The sequence below is a fragment of the Copadichromis virginalis genome, linkage group LG5, assembly GCF_057382275.1.
Source record: "Copadichromis virginalis isolate Kocher_CV1m ecotype Utaka linkage group LG5, C_Virginalis_male_GT1.1, whole genome shotgun sequence".
NCBI lineage: Eukaryota > Metazoa > Chordata > Actinopteri > Cichliformes > Cichlidae > Copadichromis > Copadichromis virginalis.
This window is the reverse complement of record NC_140622.1, coordinates 18181323-18200370: the sequence shown is the minus strand read 5'-3', so window position 1 is coordinate 18200370 and position 19048 is coordinate 18181323. Positions and strand designations below refer to the sequence as shown.

The following is a 19048-nucleotide window of genomic DNA, read 5'->3' as shown; positions in this document are numbered from 1 at the left end:
GGGGTGAGGTGGTAATGCTCAGTGACAAGGATAAACAGCACTGGGGTTTGCTCCCACCAACAGGCGGGGTGAAGAGGAGGAGGAGAGGAGGTCTGTGTCAGCCTCTCTCTCCTTTCCTCCTGCTCTCTCCTTGTCATTTTTTCAATTATCCTTCTCTCCTGTGTGTCCCCATAGACCCAGAGGCAGGGGCTGCATCATTTAGAGCGAGAGCCTGTTTAGATTCTGATTATAGCCTCCTTTCTTCTCGCCACTCACTGCCATCACTCGCACACTTAGATACATGTTGTGGCTTCACATATTTGAGCCAGCATGAGGTGGAGAACTGTAGAAGTACTTTTATCTCATTGTGAAGCTCCAGGAGGGGGTGTTGTGCTGAGGGCACAGTAATTCTTTTATAAATTGTCAACATGATCTTTTTGTTTCTCTGAAAATAAGGAGTTGTGTCACGGCCCAGAAAGACTGCATTTGTGTATTTCAAAGATGATCATTCTGGTGCGTAAACATACTTTAGAAATATATATGATGGCTCAGGAGGCTGTGCATTGACCGTATTTATTGCAGTCAGCTGTCTCAGCTGGGAAGGTGAAGTCTAAAGTCCAAAGTTCACTTCCAAATTAGCGGCGATGCATTCGTTTACCTAGCATTCTTCTGTGTAAACATAATAGCGAGCTGCACAGAGCCTATTCCCTCTGGCTGCACGCTGGTTTAATATCAGATCGCCATCCTTCGCATCTTCTAAAGGTTTCATCATGGAAAGCGGTGAAAGGCTTTCCTCCTTGTTAGAATGAAAAGTCATCAAGGGAGGAGAGGAGAGAGGGATGGAGCCTCATTGAAATGCAAGTTACATTCCCCTATTTCTCTCTCTTCACTCCTTTGGGACTTTATGCCTTTCTCCCCATTCTCCTTCCCATCTTTCAGGCGCTCCCTTGCTCCCTCTCTTCCTTTGTTAATCAGTTAAACTCCCTCTTCAAACAACCCCTCTAATTACTCCTCCACTCTCTGTAAACGACAGGGCTGTCTCCTGTTTCTCTCCTCTTCGCTCGATCCCCATCTCCCCGGGCTCCCTCTATCCATGGCAAGGGTTGACCTCTGTCAGCCGCTGGCCCTCTCGACAGCGTGCGTCTTGGTGCGTGCGTGCATGCATGTGCGTCTACTAATGACTGATTCTTACATGGAAATGATAGGAGAGACAGCTTAGATTTTTGAAATCGTGGCATTGTTCACTGTCAGACTTTTAAATGTGTGCGCGTGAGCACGTTCGTGCACACGCGTCGTCGCTGCTTGAAGCTCGAGGCCGCACTTTCCTCTTTAAGCAAACCTCCCCGGTCGTGTTCCTTCCTCACACACATCTCTCATCTCCACCCATTATAATCCACTTCTTTTTTCATTCCTCCCTATCTTCTTCCATTTCTTGCTTTTGTGGATGGTATCCGTCCTCCTCCACTTTCTCTTCTCGCCCCTCCGCTCACTTCCCCTCAGAATCACCTCTCGCCGACTAATCTGCCGCGCATCTCTCTCTTTTAAATTAACATGCAACGTGAAAAAAAAATGGACGACAACGGGAAAAAAAATTAAATGCATTTAATAAATGGCTGACTTCAAATCGCCTGGCTTTTCAGACTCTCCCTATTCACAGTCCAATGAAAGGGGAGAAATCATTCACCAGGAGAGACAAAGCCGAATGAAAATATAATTCTGCATTGTGAGGCGCTTTTGTCCTGGCCCGTCAAATCGCTAATGGCGAGGCTTTTGTTTTGTGGCGGCGCTCTCAGGCTGGCGGTGTCGTATGGCGGTGGCAACGCATGCCCCATAATCACCACGCTTTGTGATATTAGATTATAGGGGCAATTAATGGCGTCAAACCTTAACTACTCAGCATTCAGCCTGCCACACACACGTTCAGCTTTAAATGCATGCACGTTCGCACACACACACACTCACACACACCTTCACCCACATTTGCACGCACACATACAGTACAGTATATCTGCACTTGTACACAGGAACGCACATTCGGCTCTGGCGTCAGAACGTCAGCCAACACACAGAAAGGTGCTATATCTCCAGTAATTATTACGCCTGCGACTTGAAAATGTCGATGGCGGTGTGTATAAAATAGAGTGTATGAGTTGTCAGGAAGGAAGAATGGGATGCACAAGAGCAATTAATTACAGCTTTTCATTTGGCAGCTTAGAATGACAAGGCCCAGCGGCGGGGGCAAGCTGGCATGACGCCAAGCGGCACCCATCACCGCCCCCATCTTGCTCGCTGTTCCACCACCTCCCCCATCTCCTTTGCCTATTCCTTTACCAACTGCCACAACACCACCATTTTCCTTGCTCATCCCCTTCTGACTCTGTCTTTTCTTCTTCTTCTTCTCCTCCCTTCCTCTCAGCTCACACACCCACCCGCCCTTACACAACAGCACATTTATATCGCAACTCAATCCTCTTCTACTTCCATAACCCAGATTCACCTGTGCCCTGCCCTCTTCCTACCCCTCCTCCATCCTTTCATCATTGTGTGTGGTTCAAAGTGTCCTTAATTAGGTAAGCCTGGTTTCATAAAGGGATAGACAAAGTCTGGGGACACTGTTAGCACTGAGTAGAAGAAAAAGAGCAAGAGGACAGATGGCATGGAAGTGTTGTTTTTTGGTTTGTTTTTTCTTTATGGCCAATCTTGTTTACAAGGTCAAATCAACTCTATACAAATTTCATGTACCGCTAACAGCTGACCTGCTGCCACCCTCCATACCTGAACTTAGGTGGTGAGTGGAAAGAGCCTAAGGGTGGGGTGGGGGGGACGACACACACATTAGCACACAAATGCATGCACACGCATACAGTTGATCAAGAGATGGATTAATAATTTATATATCAAAAAGTGAAAATCGGGAGATGGGCAATTACTTCATTTTCCTGTGAAATAGCCATAATATGTGAGCAGAGATATTAAAACAGCTCAATACAAACTTTATTATTTATGTGGAGAGAAGGAAGAGGTTGTTATCACTCAGTCTATAACCAGAGAAAAAGAGTTCTCAAACACAACCGCCCCCACCCCCACCCCATATAGCCCTCCTCCCACCTCCGTAAATATCTCTTAGTTTCTCATCTATTAGCTGCGCTAATTAACTGTAGTTGTTGCCACAGTGAATAAATGCAAAATTGCTTTGTCAGCAGGATTTTGCCAGAGTGGTTTTTCAGATGTTGTGTCTGCATTTATGCATGTGCATGTTTGTCTCAGTTTCTGATTTTATGTGGTAAGTTTGTCTTCAGTTGTCATCAGATTAGTATCTGCACGTCTCTGTGTACAGTGCATATGCATTAAGAGCTGCTTGCACAACGCCATCTACAAAAAATCACCATGCCGCTCTCCCTGTAACCCCCCCCCCTCTCACTTTCACTTTCTTTAGCAGCCTGCAGCGCTATCTCGTGAGATATTCATCTCATCAGATATCCACTTTGTTTTTCCTTTCTTCTTAGCCGGGCTTGACTGTGAGGAAAAGAGAATCGCAGGCAGTCGTAATCATGTGTTTATAAAACCAGATAAGATTTTATTTTTATTTTTTTATAAGCCTATTGCATATCTGTCCTTTTATCTTGGGATTTTGCCACAGAAATAGTTTTTAATAGTGGCAGCTTTGTGTAGGAACTTGTCAACAATATGTTTTATAGCATGCCTATTTTTGTCTAATGTTGCCAGCATTTCTTAACAGTATCTGAAAGCAAAGAACAAGAGACAAGATAACTCTCCAGCTTACTCGTCTGCACCGTCATACTGTACAACCTCCTTTCAATGGGGCATTCAGGTGCAGGCACAGTCATGCTTAAAGCTTGCTGCGCTGGCTCTGCCTTTTGACACAAAGCTTAACTTAGCTTAAGTGGCTGACTTATCCTACTTTTGCTTGACAATATCTAGGTGTGTTAATAATTTATAATGTATGTGCTCCCCTGTTCTGTCTTTAGGTCCCGGTGTCTATGGCTATGATGAGTCCACAGATGATCACTCCACAGCAGATGCAACAGATCCTGTCCCCTCCTCAGCTTCAGGCCTTGCTGCAGCAACAGCAGGCTCTCATGCTGCAGCAGGTAAGACGCGGATTCTCACACACACACAACACACACACACACACACACACACGCTTTATCTGGACCCAGTCCCAGCCTGACATGTTCGGATGTGTCTGTTTTAGTAGCCGCTGACACACAATGGGTGCGATTGTATCTCATTCAACGCTCTGAGATCTTTGAAGATAAACACACGTCCACATTTCCACTCATACACACATTGTCATTTCAACTGCCTCTTCTTTAGCATTGTTGTTAGGAGACAGGGCACGCTTCTGCCCGCGGGAACACACGAACACACCTATGCACGCGCACGCACGTGCTTTTTGGCATCGCCCTGTGAATCACGGTGATTAAGAAGTGTGTTGATGCCCGGCAGGTGATAGAGGAGTTGCCATGTCGACACACAAACCAATAAACACTCTTCATCTGCAACACATTTGTCAAATGCTTAGCCACACCAACCCCCATGACCTGCTACCTGCACAGGCAAACGCTCTTAAAGGCTGCAAACATGACCACTAACAGTGCGGGGACACAGAAGTAATTGCTTAGTAGGGGATATCGAGAAAACACGGCTTGGGCAAAGCCAGAGCAGACAGAAGATTTAATAAGAAGTGGTAGCTTTAGGCGTGTATAAATTGCAGCGGGAAGATCTGACAACATGTATCATAATGGAAATGGGAAATGTGGTGGCTTTCTATAAACAGACATGCAGATGGCTAAGAACCTCTTCACCAGCTCTTTTTTTCCTCTTTTCTTTTCTATAACGAGGAAAAAGGAGGCGGTGGGACGGGGGGTTGATAATGCACACTCACTCACAGCATCAATAATAAAACCACTGAGTTTAACATTGCTCTCCCACTTAATTAACCACAGTATGGACTACGCACTTAGTGTATATCTGCAAATCAGGCACTATTACACACACACACACACACACACACACACACACACACACACACACGCACACACACACACACACAGAACAGTCAACCAACATATCACTCACTGGAGCATTAAATTTCATATCCCCATGGCAATAGTACATTGTGTAAGAGTGTGTAAGTAAGTTTTACAGCCCACTGCTACACAGCAGTTGTGTGTTTGCACAGGCACTGACTTGTGGATCTTGCGTGTATGTTTATGTGTGTTTGTGTGTGTGTGTGTTTTAACCTTTAAGTTTCCTCCAACCTTTACTTTACTTATGCTACAGTTGTTCTGCTTTTCTTTAGTGTGTGTTCACTAAAGTCAAGGTCATGGTAATAGGCTGGAGAGGTGAGTGCCTCACTTACACATACACTTAATGTACAGAGCCACTGAATCAAATCATTAAAAAGACCTTAATTATCACTTAATTATTCCCTCAACTCACCACTCTCCAGCTAAGTGTGTGTGTGTGTGTGTGTGTGTGTGTGTGTGTGTGTGTGTGTGTGTGTGCGTGCGTGCGTGCGTGCGCTTGCATATGCATTTGTCTGTGTGATTATGAGGCGATCAGGGCTAGTGACGCGGAAAAGAGAGATTAAGTCCGCCTAAGGAGCGATAAAAGAGAAGAAAGACAGATGGAAAAGAAAAAAAGAGAGTAGCAAGAAGGAATGAGCCCCGCATTTAAAATAAATTAAGGACAAGAAGGAACATCGTGGTAGCAAGCACAGTAAATTATGCTAAAATGAAGCTACGTCTGGGATAAGATTGAAACTGGAAAATGTAAAACAGCTTTGCACAAAAGGAGCATTACATTTCATAGTGTGTGTGGTGAGGATGGGCAGTGGTGTGTAGTCTGTTCACTGTAGGGTCAGACGGATGAGAGACCGAAGCAACTGCTGTGCTGTGAAGTCATTCTCTGCTGAAAAGCCTCTTTGAACATTTGATGCACCATGAAACAAAGACAAACTGCAGACGGACACATGTACAAGCTGTTCTCAGGAGGATAACCCACACACAGACTAACAAAGACTCACACACACTGTGGCCAGTGTGAGTTTTCCTGTCAGCCTTGCTCTACTCTCAGCAAGATTATAATCTTAATGGAGCTTCCTGGGTAAATTAATGATTACAAACTCAAACAAACAGACAAGCTGTGGCCGGTCAGATCCTCTGTATGTGTATGGGGGGGAGGGGGCTTAGTACTTTACAAAAAAGAATGAAACAAAAGAGTACATGGGAAGTATAGACAGTGAAACGAGTAAAAGCAAACAAATAGAAATGAAAAAGTATGAACAAAAAGCTATCAAACATTTTTTAAAGGCTTTCACAAAAAGAGGAGCTTTAAGAGGATCTGAACCTTTCCCAACAGAGGTGCGTTTGAGAACAGATCTGTCCAAAGCAGTCGGATCAGACAGCTACAAAGTGAGTGCGATGTCTGATAGTGCCAATGTGCGAACAGAGCAGGAAATAGTCCTGTGTCGTCCCTCCTGTACGCCCTGCTCACCTAAACCAAATGGAAGATTTCAAGCAAGAAGAGCACGCGATAAACAGACTATCTCCCGTTGTGTGCTACATTTGTCCAGAGTTAATGCATAAAAACAGCTTAACTGTATCTGAGTTCAGTCGACAGAAGGTTCAGTGGTGTGGGGGCTCCAACATGAAGTGCTGTTCTTTGGTGCAAATGCTGAATGGAGGTTTTGCTCATGTCCCAGCAAAGTTCCATTCATCAAGCTGAGAACAGCTTGCATATGTACAAGCATGTAAACCTTTTTGTATGCCAGCAATTTAAGAAATGACCTACTTACAAAGATAATTTTAAGCTGACAGAACCTAGACTAAACAACTTTTTTTTTAATAAAGCTGGCACTACAAATAAGAGTCCGAGCCCAGCCCATTTCATATTATTTTACAGAGGTTATCCCCAGTAGAGCTGATGGCATTTGGACGACTAGACAGAATAAAAAATATTAAATCTGAAGAAATTTCAGAACAAATGGGATTTCATATCAGAGAATCAAGTAGTGAGGTTTGCTAGGCTCCTAGGACATGTGGGTTGTTTTTTTATCAATCTATTTAGCTGTAGAAATGCTAATGCACATTATGACTTTGAGTAACCTTGCCAGGAGGCAGCATGCCTGTGGAAAAGAGAAGGGGGCAAAGAACGGAGCCTTGAGGGACTCCATAACTCAATGGGGCCACTGAAGACATTTAAGTTAGCCAGAGTGAAAGAAAAAGCTATGTTGTAGAGGTTTGAGACTGGTAAGCTAAAAGTCGAGCCTTTGTTTCCTACCAAAGTCTGTAAGTGATGTAAGAGGATACTATGAGTGACTGTATCAAAGGCAGCACACTAAATCTAAAGGTATTAAAGGGGAGCAATCACTTAAATCTGCAGTATGAAGGAGACTCGTAGAAACCTCAGTAGCAATGGATGGACACATTTTAAATAACCACATGTATCCTAAGGGCCATACCTCCTATCTGCATGCAGTCTAAAAACAGGGTATGTAAGATTCGGTGACTCATAACCCTTAGCAGAACAGTGTAGGTATTCACACGAACCTAGCAGGTGTTTTATGACAGCACATCACCAAATAGACTAAGTGCTGCCTCAAAGTATATCAAAGTATATCTGCTTGTGCATTTTTTCTCTGCAGGTTTAGAACAGTCCTGTTCAGTCTTGCAGTGCTGGTGTGTGTGTGTGTGTCTTAGTGTGTGCCAACTGCCATTTCAGACCTTTTGATTTATTTCTGCACTGCAGTATAATGCATGTCTAGTGCATTATATTTACAATATTCAGGTGTGTTTCTGTTCCATTGCTCTTGTATCTGGTTGCACGGTCAGTCAGTCGGATCTTTCTATAACCGAACTTGAACCCTGTGAATAATCCAGCACCGGCGGTTAGCTTTGACATATACAATTACCTCGCTACACAGCTTGACACATACTAACAGCTCAGTGCAGTACTTCAGTGGGCTTTGTCGGGCCTGTGTTTGCTTGTTGCATGTGGTTTGTCAATAAACCACACACCACCACAACAATAAACTGCGGCCTTCGCTGCAAGGAGAGGAATCAAAGCAACTGCATTCCTTGCGACTGCCATTCACGTTAGTGCATTTTGGCGATATTGGGTCATTTCACTGTTGGAAACCTGTAGCATTGTTGAAGCTTTTACAAAGTGTGTTGTGACCGACTTGCTTCACATTTCTCTCCCCACCCATCCACCCACCCCACCTCCCTTTCTGCATCTGTCTCCAGTTACAGGAGTATTATAAGAAGCAGCAGGAGCAGTTACATCTCCAGCTTCTGACTCAGCAGCAGCAGCAGCAGCAGCAGCAGCAACAGCAACAGCAGCAGCAGCAGCAGCAGCAGGCCGGGAAGCAAGCAGCAAAAGAGGTGAACTTAACCAAGCGCACACTCACTCAGCTCAAGTACACTCTAAAGTACACAAGTACTCTTAAAAGCAGTAAAAGTGGGTGACATGGGAGAAAACCATAAGGGGAAGAAAAAAAGTCACATGGAGGATCTGATGTATAGACTGCAGGACACATATAGCTCTCTCCTTCCTGTTTTCTTTCACTCTCCTTTTCATCCAGTTGTCAACTTCAGGGATGCATGCACATATTTGTCTTTCTTAAGAATTAGTAAATATGGGTTTTCATTCTTTTTTCACATCCGCATGCTATGTTGAGGCAGTAAAGGAGTGCTGTGCTAAACCAACTGCTACCCTGCCAAAGTATTCATTTGCATGCCTTCTGCTCTAAGACTGAAGGGAAATCTCTCTGTAGGAGGGGTCTGCCACACTTTAATTGTCAATTAACCCCACCAACACTAAGAGTCTGCCTTCATTTCACTCTCTTTCTCTCGCACTCTGTCTCACACACAGAGATTTGCACAAACACACACACTGTACCGGGTTTAACCACAGCTGTGTTACAGTAGGATAACAGAGGATCAACTGGGATCACATCACGGCAAAACAAAGCGAATCGAAATCGATGAGACACGATTACTGTCATAACCTATGGGTGTGCGTGCGTGCCTATTTGTATTTGACTGTACTGTATGAATGATCATTAGCCAAAAAGCTTCCAAAGATGCCCAGGACAATGCAGGAGGCAGACTTAAGGAGAAGAACCCCATGAGACTTTTCTGATAAACGCATGAGGAGACACATCCTAGATTTCTCCCCCTCTCCCAGCGGGTATACCAACCACGGTCAACCAACTCGACCGTGACAAAAGCAAACCAGTTGTGGTTGAGTCGCATGTTGCGATGGTGTCTGAAACGCTTTCCCTTTCTCCCTCCGCTCTGCTGCTGTCCCAGTTTTCAGGTTTGTTGTCCTGTAACAACTAGACAAGTGCCAACACTGGTCATACAGTGACACAGACACGCAGAGAGAGAGAGGAAGACTTGATGTGTCACGGTTCAAAGCACAAACACACGCGTGCACACACACACCTGAGGGACTATGCCTCCCTACAGGGATTCATACAACTCATGTGACTTATAGGCCACTTGCGGCAGTCTGTATATTTCAGGTGCTACAAGGCATCATTCACAACCAAAACACCAAGTGTTTTCCCCTCAATTGTCCTGTAAAATAAGTGCACAGTATTGAGACAGTCACTGTTTTCCATTGTGAGTATCATATTGTTTGGAAGTTTCCAGGTAGCCGTAACAGTTCATATTTCTTCCGGACATATAAAACTAGCCAGGCTGTAAATTTGAGCCGCCTATATATAGAGAAAGGAAGCCTGAAGTGTTTGTGGACTAGTGTATTTGACTGACTTTTTGCCCCTTTCCATCTTCTCTGCAATCCTCTTTTCAATTTCCTCACGGTGGAAATGATGCATTGAAAGAGTGTGTACATACGTATGTGTAAAGCTAGTGTTTTGCACCGGCTGGAGTATTTGGGGACTGGTCAGGAGTCAGCTTAATGAAGTGACTCTGACCATCACTAGACATGCGTACTTTGTGTGTGTCCATCCACAGTGCTAGTGTGCATCTACTGAATGGCCTTTTTCGTGTGTGTGTGCGTGTGTGTGCATGTCGGTGTGACTGGCAGGCTCAGACAGTGTGTGATGTGCTCATAAATCACATTGACAGCCTGTTACTGCGCTAGCTTTGGCCACTCAGCCACAGCTAATGTAAACAGAACGCAGGCGCACACACACGCACACACAATGTGTGTTTTAAAAAAACCATAGCCATATCTCAGGAGAGAATGAGAGATAGAGGAGGGACTGGAAGAAAGAAAATGGACAGACAAGTAGAGAAGGGGGGGCACTGAGGTCAAAAGAGAGCGAAAGAGAGGGAGGAGGCAGTTCAGTCAGGACACTCTGATTTTGATAAACCATTTATTGCAACTAATGAGAACTTGGCAATCCGCTTCAAAGAAACAGACTATGAAAGTATGGCACAGGCTTTGTCGGCACTACAACACCTCTTGTGTATGAGAAAGCTTAGTTTCACAGTTACACTGCAGTTGCAGTACAGTACAACAATCGAGTGCCATCTTTAACAAACTATACAATTATAATGTGAGGAAGGTGTAGCAGAAAATAAGGTGTAGGAAGCTGTGGTCACAAATAATTGAACTACTTATATTTGTGTCTGTAGTTACCAAATAAACAGACATAAACGCACACACACAAAAATCAGACACAATTAGCATCGATACGTTTCTCAGGTCTCCACTTGTTTTTTGATTGGTTATTTTTTTGTTTTTCATAGATTTATTCCCTTAGAATGGAGTACTATGTATTTACATTAATTAATTGGAATCAGTGGCGGATTTTGCTGAACATGCACACAGGGATTTGAAAGATGAAATAATTTCCCTTTCATGCTAAGTGACACATTTGAACACATGAGAACAGCAGCCATTTGTGAGATATGACACCATCTGTGTCTAAACGTCACTTACAAGTGGTGTTTGTCAAGCCGGGCCTCTGATGTTCAGCACATCATATGATACAGTTCCATTGAACCGTTTCATTGAAAGATGTATTTCCTCCTTTTTTTAAATCAGTGTAATCAATGTAAAGGGTAATTGTAACTACTCTCTTATGCTCCCCTGCCCACACGCACACACACATGCATATACTCCCCCATCAGACTCCACACACCACCACCACACTACTTCTCCCCAGACACCAAGTCTGAAAGGAAATGACCTGTTTGCCCTTCCTGTGAGTTCTTTTCTGTTCAAAGAGGTCCAGACTGCCACTCTTTTTCACACACACTTTCACACACATACATTCTCACACAATGAGGAGTTGTATTTATTTATTTTTTCTCCACTACTTATCTGTGGGAGATAAAGTCCATCTCTCTCAGGGGTTGCAACATAGGTCTGCACCGAACTGGGAGAGGAGGAAAGGGGACATTTATCACCATAACACACACTAACATTATTGCTAAATGACATGCAGTCTCCTGCACTCTCCCCTCAAACATTTCACCCCTTCTCTACATCCTTCACAGCTTGCGATCCCTTATGGGTTACTTGCTTCATGCTTTTATTTATTCTGTGTGGTGATTTTAAATATCTTATTATCTTATCTGAATGTTGGAATAGGATATGTATACCAAATGAACTCATTTAACTACATTTTTTGGCCATTCAGCATAGTTTAAAAATTCATTTTGAGAGTGATACCTTTACAAATTTGTTGTTTTTTGTTGTTGTAAATTATAGTTACAAGCAGATTTTTGTCTAGTAGAGCTCACAGTACATTTACAGTATGACATTGTATAAGGCAATTTTGGCTGGCGTGACTTCTTTCCATATGGATCATAAAAAAATTGAGACAGCATAAAATAAGAATGAATAAACTTCTTCACCAACTTAGTTAAACTGAGCACTGAGTTTCCTAACTGCTTTACCCTCTGCCTTTTATCTTGTGGCTTACAGCAGTTAGGCAGTAAGCAGCTGGCCTTCCAGCAGCAGCTGATCCAGATGCAGCAGCTTCAGCAGCAGCACATCCTCAACCTCCAGAGACAGGGCCTGGTTCCACTGCAGCCCACCGCCGCCATGCAGACTCTGCAGCAAGGTATATGCACATGCACACACATTCATGAAAAGAACTGTAACTCTGTAGCACTCCGGTGACACAAACACATCTTAACAAGCGTGTGCACACACATGGGCGTACACACAGGCGGGCCTGTACCCAGTGCTGCCTGTGAAGCCCGTTAAGTTAATCAGCCTATAAAAGATAAAAGGAAACGTGATTGGTGGGTTTGTGGAAAGTACTCATTTGGGTAATAGGTAAAATATGGCACTAAGCCCTCCTGCTTAGAGAAATGTGTGCATGTGCTTGGGCGAATGTTTGCACGCATGTGTGTGTACTTGAGATTAGCCAGATACAAGAACATCATCGTTTTGCTATTGCTGTGCCCACTGGATTGTGGGGTTTTTTTTGTGTATTCTTACGTGTAACTTCTCCCACAGTCCCTTCATTTTGTCAGCAGAGTTTTAGAATGATAAATGTTGACTGGTGACTGGCCCGCCCTGAGTATATGTGTCCTGTGTGTGTATCTGTGTCCATTTGTTTTCCGTGCTCTTAGCACAGCAGCCCTCGACACACACATACACACTATCTCACTCACGGAGAATGCTTTAGAGGCTCTAAAGTGGCCGTAACATTGCTAAAGCGCTGACTGAGTTGACCAAACAGACCGATTTCCTTCCCTCTGGCTGTCTGATCCCTGATCTCTCTTTTTCTCTCATGCACAGTCACATGCAGTCTCACACGCACACACTCACATACAACAAAGAAACTGTGTTTAACTAATCAAAAGTGAAATTCAAATCAATTTAATACTGGACAAATTGCTCAAAAAGCGTGTGTATACATGTGTGCTTTATGTGCTAGAGGACAGGGTGTTTGTTTGTGTGAGGTGAGGACAAATAGATATGCCAGTTTACACAGAGTGGAAAAAGCCAATGGATACTTACTAGGTGCAAATGAAAAAGACAGGGGCTACGTTTCTGTTAGAAGTGTAATTTTTCAGGCAGTTTCAAACATTTGGCTTTGGCATCTCCTTTTTTCTTTCTTTCTCCTTCCGTATCAGACTGGAATTTCCCTGCAGTGTGAAAGAGCTGGTCCATTGTGACGGCTCAGCCAGGCGTGAGCCAGAAGCATTCCTCTGACCAGCCATGCCACGCAAACACACAAACACTCGAGCATAAACACTCGCACCTTTACACACAAATGCACACACTATTGCCCCGCCTCAAAGGGCTGTTGTGTTCATTGTGAAGGTGGTGGCATTAGGGGTCCTGCTTTGGTTTCAGTTTATTTCTCTGACCGCAGTAGGATGGAGGTGCTGCGTAGACCTCTCATAACTGCCTTATGACAAAGCCTAATAAGTTCATGCCAAAAAGGAAATAAAGAAGAAGAAGAAGAAAGAGCACTAAATAAATTTTAACTGCAATAAGACAGACCAAACAGTGTGCAAGGAACCGTTTCAGCAGCTTTTGAAACTTTCAGACAAATCAGTTACTTATTTTGAATTCGCCCAGTTTAATTTTAGAACTCCCCAGCATGTGTTTGTCTACGGTTATTAATGTGAAAGAAAAATGAACCCTCATGACCAAATATGGGCGCGCACGTTTGGCAGAAACTTTTAGCAAGAGCACTCTGATCTCCTCAAATATTTTGCATCTTTAAGCTCTAGCTGGAGGAACTTACAACAGCAGTTTTCATCTCATTTCATGTTTGTTTTTTTAACCTTCCTTTATTTCCTTGTCGCTCATCAATAAACCACAGACTTTTGCCAAGAAATCGCCTACATTTTCCTCTCAAATTCCGATTTTGTGACTGGATTGTGCTGTGAGCCGCTTTCTATAGCGGTCTTCACCTACCTCACACTTTCGCTCTGTGAGCACGTCCATGCTTTTTGTGTGGAGCTGTCCCAATAATACATATATGTGCGTACCCATACAAAGACATTGACGCACACGGCACCTCATTCTTCCAGAGTGAGAACTTTTGTTTTGGCGGGACCGCAGAAGAATGCAGACAAAGCAGACATAATATTTGGATTGCTGCAAAGTCTCCGTATGAGTTTGTGTCGATGTGTGTGTGTGTATCCGCGTGTGTGCATGCTACAAGATCCACCGGAGTGGGCTGTGGCGTTTTAGGCGTCTCTCTCGCTGTGAAATTGGAGCAGAAATAACAAAGCTATGACTCGAAAGCTTAAAGTGTGCACCCACCCATTTCACACAAATAGTGGTGGCAACGGGAGCAGTGGAGCTGCTGGACAGTAGCAGTTGCAACAAAGTTTAGCTACTTAATTAAGAATACTGGCTTTCTGGGGGGACAATAAAAAGGTCCGTTTTTAAGATGTTCTGTTTTCCACTCTAAACCGCTCTTAAACACAGGGACAGTTAAAGTAGCACGTGTGTGTTTTATGTCTGCTATCATTTAAGATTAGTTTCAGCTATCGCTGCTTCTCTGTGTGTGTCTGCACGTCGGTACAATTATCTGGTTTATAGTTAACCGTATTTCTTCTTCCATTTATTAGAATCAGCTTACCTTAAATATCCTATCATCACATTTGTGCATGAACATTTGAAGTTGATGGACGGGTTAAGTGGGACCAGTTGCTAAGTTAAATCTGTGTCCTTGCCTGCAGCGATGTGTCCGTCAGACCTACAGCAACTGTGGAAGGATGTGTCGGGGGTGCCGAGCAGCGAGGAGGCCCTGAAACAGGCCGAGGGCCTTGACTTGAGCACCAACAGCTCCAATTCTACCTCAGCCTTCCCCAAAGCTGCCAGTGCTCACCTTCCACTGCACAGCCTGCCCAATGGACAGAGCCACACCCCAAAGAGAGACAGGTATAGTGATGTGTGGAAACAAGTATGACTTCCTGATGATAGCCACAGGTAATGTGGCTATCACAGTCTGTTCTCTGTGTGACTCTCTTCCGGTCTCTCTTATTTAGTCATTCTCACTGTGTCATTTTTTTCTTAAATTTGAACCTTCTTTTGGACACACAGAAAAAAACAGATATAAAACATGCACATTCAGCATATCACACATCAGTGTGGCGTAAACTTCGCTCAGCTCATTTGATAGGAGGTGTGTCAGCCACATGTCAGTATGGTGTGGACACAAAGTTAGGAAAGAAGACAAGACGATAGTGGATTCGGGAGAGGGGTAGTAGCAGGAAGTAGATAAATTCTACTCAAGTAGATAAATTCCGCAGTCGAGCGTGATCATTTCCAGGGATGCATGTGCTGGGGGATGCACTAACACACACTGTGTAAGGGCTGTGTTGTCCCATGGCTGTGTTGGCTGCTCATGGGCTTGTCTCCGTCTTTAAGAGCCAGACTGTTTGAGTGGATATCCTCCTTCACCAAGGCAGACAGCGGAGATGACCATATCCCTCTTTACTCCAAAGGCAGCCAACCCCCCAGCAGCCAGTGAGTAGCACATGCACGTACACACACAGTCACAAGTGGGCAAGTCTAAGACAAGAAGATACACTAGAGGTGGGTGGTTTGAAGTGTCCTTCAGCACTGATTTACTGCTTGTACCAGTGGCATTGTTGATCCTGACTCCTGACTTCATTTCAGAGGGGGGTAAGGGTGGCTGGACAAGTGTTAATTAAGAGAGGTTCTATTAGTTAATCAAATATATCACACATGGTCATGCTGAAGCTACAGTGTGCTGGCAGTACTCCGACAGAGTTGGCTTAGAAGATCACAAAGGGGATAGCATTAGCCTGCTAAGCTAATGCATGGCTGATGTGGAGGAGAATGCGGTTGCCAGCAGTTTGTCATGTCTGCTGTCTGAGCTGCTTCTGAGTTGACTCAACCACAGCCAACACACATACACACAACATACACTCCAACCTCAGCCTCCACATATGATCAGGAAGAGGTGAAAAGCAAAGAGAGGGAGAGAGACATGTTTCCATCTGCAAGACAAATGGTTTTTGTTAGACAACCTTATGATGTTGATTTGGGAGAATCCCCATTCCAGTCCACGCACACACATATGTACACACTCGCACGCACGCACGCGCACATGCACACGCACACACTCATACAAACACGCACATACACAGTCATGTAAATATATGTGGAGACAGCAGTCGCCGGCAGAGGTCCAAGTCTGAACCACATCTGCTACTGGACCTGCCACACACACATGCACGGATACAGTTATTTTACCCTGGGTCCAAACCAAACCTGGCCTAGTCTTTCATCATCAGACACACATATAAATACACACACTGTCATAAATATGAAGAGATACGCACTCAAAAAACACACACATAAGCTCACCACAAAAGAACAACCAGCACATGACGGCAACCGCCACCAATCAGTCATGGCTGGTTGGTCCCGTGCCGGCTCTGTGTCAGCTCCTGAAACATTAGAACATACACCAAAACCAACACACACATGCAAAGCACACGCCAGGAACAGAAACACAGGTCATGGACTCCAGAATGTGAGGTTGCTGGACCAATTCCCCTGTTTGCCTGGCTTCTGTGACTGACCCCACTCTGTTCTGTTCCTCCTGTCTCTGCACTTGGCTTCGTGAACTGTACTAATGACTGCTAACCAAACTCAGATGGCTGTATTGATGCTGCTGCTGCTATTGCTGCTACACGGTTTTTGTTTTCTTTGTTTTTGCATGTGTATGTATGTGAAAGTGTGACATGTTAATGCTTTTCTTCTTAATATTCTAAGCACTTACTTTGACTTTATCTACTGTTTCATGAGGATAACAAATATATAATGTCACTGTTGTCTCTGTTTGTGTGTGTCTTTCTCTCCACAGTCATGAGGAGCACACTGGCTCCCATCCCCTCTATGGCCATGGAGAGTGTAAGTGGCCTGGCTGTGAAGCACTGTGTGAGGACATAGGACAGTTCATCAAGTAAGTCACCAGCCACTGAAAAAATAAGCACTCAGAAAAATCAATAAAGATATTTGCACTGCACTGGGGGTTTCAAACAGAAGGCCTGGGGGCCAGAATTGGCTCAGCAAAGACTCAAATTGGGCTCAATGAATGACGTTAGAACAAGTGAAGGAGGGCAGGAAATTTGGAATTTTAACTGTGTCTTCATAAGTTTTAAAGATTTTCTTACTTATTATGACCTCCCCCATGGCCAGTCAAACTACACCAAAGCAAATACGTGACTGACAAAAGATTAAATGACAGAAAACTACTAAAGAAATATATGGGGCGGGGGTGGGGGTTTTTCCACTAAGAGTACAATAGAAAAATATAAAATTTCTTTCCGAGACACACTTTTAAAAGTATAAATTTTTTATTAAGGTATCTCAGGGATTAAATGTTTACTTTAACTTCTTTAAACTGACAGAAAGTGGAGTCTGGCGAATTTAAGATCAAATTGTGGCCCACAGCGTAAAATCAGACAACCCTACACTACATTTGATTGACATATCTGTTAATCTGAGCTGTACTATGATTGCCACTTACATCACATGCCTAGTATATATTTAATAGTGCAAGTAGAAGAAAAGTCAAAGTGGAAAGGATTCTGTTTTGACCCCACTTCTGTTATTGTCCATTTTCCATTTCCATCCCCTTTACAGCTGTTATGTGTGAACTGTTTTATTTTTATTGTTTTATGTAAAGCACTTTGGTATGCCCAAGGCTTTTAAATGTGCTCTATAAATAAAGATTGTTGTTGTTGTTAAAGAGTTTGTTATAGGGACATGCATATATTTCCCTTGGAGAGGTCATAATAGTAATATTTCTAGATGCGTTCAAATTCTCTGTTAAAAAGAAATCACACAGTTAAAGATAATCAAAGTCTGTTCAGTAATTAGTTGGCATTATTTACAGTTTCAAATGGCAATGAAACTGTAAAACTGTAAACGTTAAATATTTCTGCAATCCTCGACCAAAGTTCAGGTTTGATTCAAACATTAAAAGTTCTTTCTTTTTTTTTTTTTACCACCAGTACAAAACAACCATTTTTTAAAATTTAAGCCAATAAAACTCACAATGTCTGATTTAGATTACCTGTATGAACTAAAGGTGAGGCAAAACAAAGAAAAGCTAATAATGCTAATAATGTACATGTCAATCGTACACATCACTTCTGCGTTTCCTGGCTAATTCATTTGTTGCAATATGTTACATCACATTAGCTCCCAGGCACATGCATGCATACATGTACAAACACACGTTGGTACACAGATTCACTTCGTTTTTCTCTGAGTCTTTGTCTTCCTTGAAGAACAGAATCCTCCATCTCCATAATTCCATGTTTGCACGTGCATTTTTATACATCACATTGTTGCTTGAGTAGAGGCAGACAACTGGTCTAGCTATGTAGAATTATCACTGATGTGCTTTAAAAATATTGGTCTGTAAGCCATTCTTTAATTTGGTAGGCTTTTATGATTTTTGGTCTCTGTGAGAGCAAGAAACCCCTCTCTCACTTCTTTTCGCTCTGCGTCCTTCTACTTAACTTTCACTCCTCCCTCTGTTATTTACCAGTTTGGATACACTGTGCGATGTTGATGCAGTATTCGGCCTTGACATTCTCCTACCACCTCCTGTCACACGTAGCACTGTGGACTTCCCCATGGCACCGTGGCTGATAATGAAGGCTTCACAAGCCTCTAATGAAGCCTTAAACAAACTCACACTCATTATCTATGTGAAACTCTTAGCTATTTGGACAGTGGAGATATTAATAAGCCTGGGTGATGAAATACGTATTCGTACACACACACACGCACACACACCATCACAGAACTGTGAATAGTGATTGTGATGGCATCGGACAGTCAGATCAAAGCTAGCAGGCAGGCTGGGAAAGTTTGGAGAGGAAAGCTGTTGTTTGGTGTCTCATTTCATGTAGCCCCAGGGCAGATGGAAGGAGAGTGAAAGAGTGTGTTTGTGTGTGTATGTAAGAGAGAGAGCGAGAGAGGGAGGAAGATGAAAAAATAGAGGCAGCGACACACAGTGCCATCAGTCTAACCGTGCGCTCCCTTCCAGCGAGCCTTAGTCATCGCCCCAGGAGGGAAAAGGGTAGAGCAAAAGAAC

The 19048-nt window shown here is 43.6% G+C and overlaps 1 protein-coding gene across 1 annotated transcript in view; it reads left to right on the top strand.

Annotated features, from left to right (window-relative positions):
• foxp4 (forkhead box P4) overlaps positions 1–19048 on the top strand; it is a 92841-nt gene that overhangs the window by 56789 nt on the left and 17004 nt on the right. Inside the window, exons 4-9 of the mRNA XM_085456330.1 lie at positions 3969–4091; positions 8253–8390; positions 11914–12052; positions 14643–14844; positions 15334–15432; positions 16802–16900. Coding sequence (XP_085312456.1) covers positions 3969–4091; positions 8253–8390; positions 11914–12052; positions 14643–14844; positions 15334–15432; positions 16802–16900 — 800 coding nt within the window. The remainder of the gene's footprint in view (positions 1–3968; positions 4092–8252; positions 8391–11913; positions 12053–14642; positions 14845–15333; positions 15433–16801; positions 16901–19048) is intronic.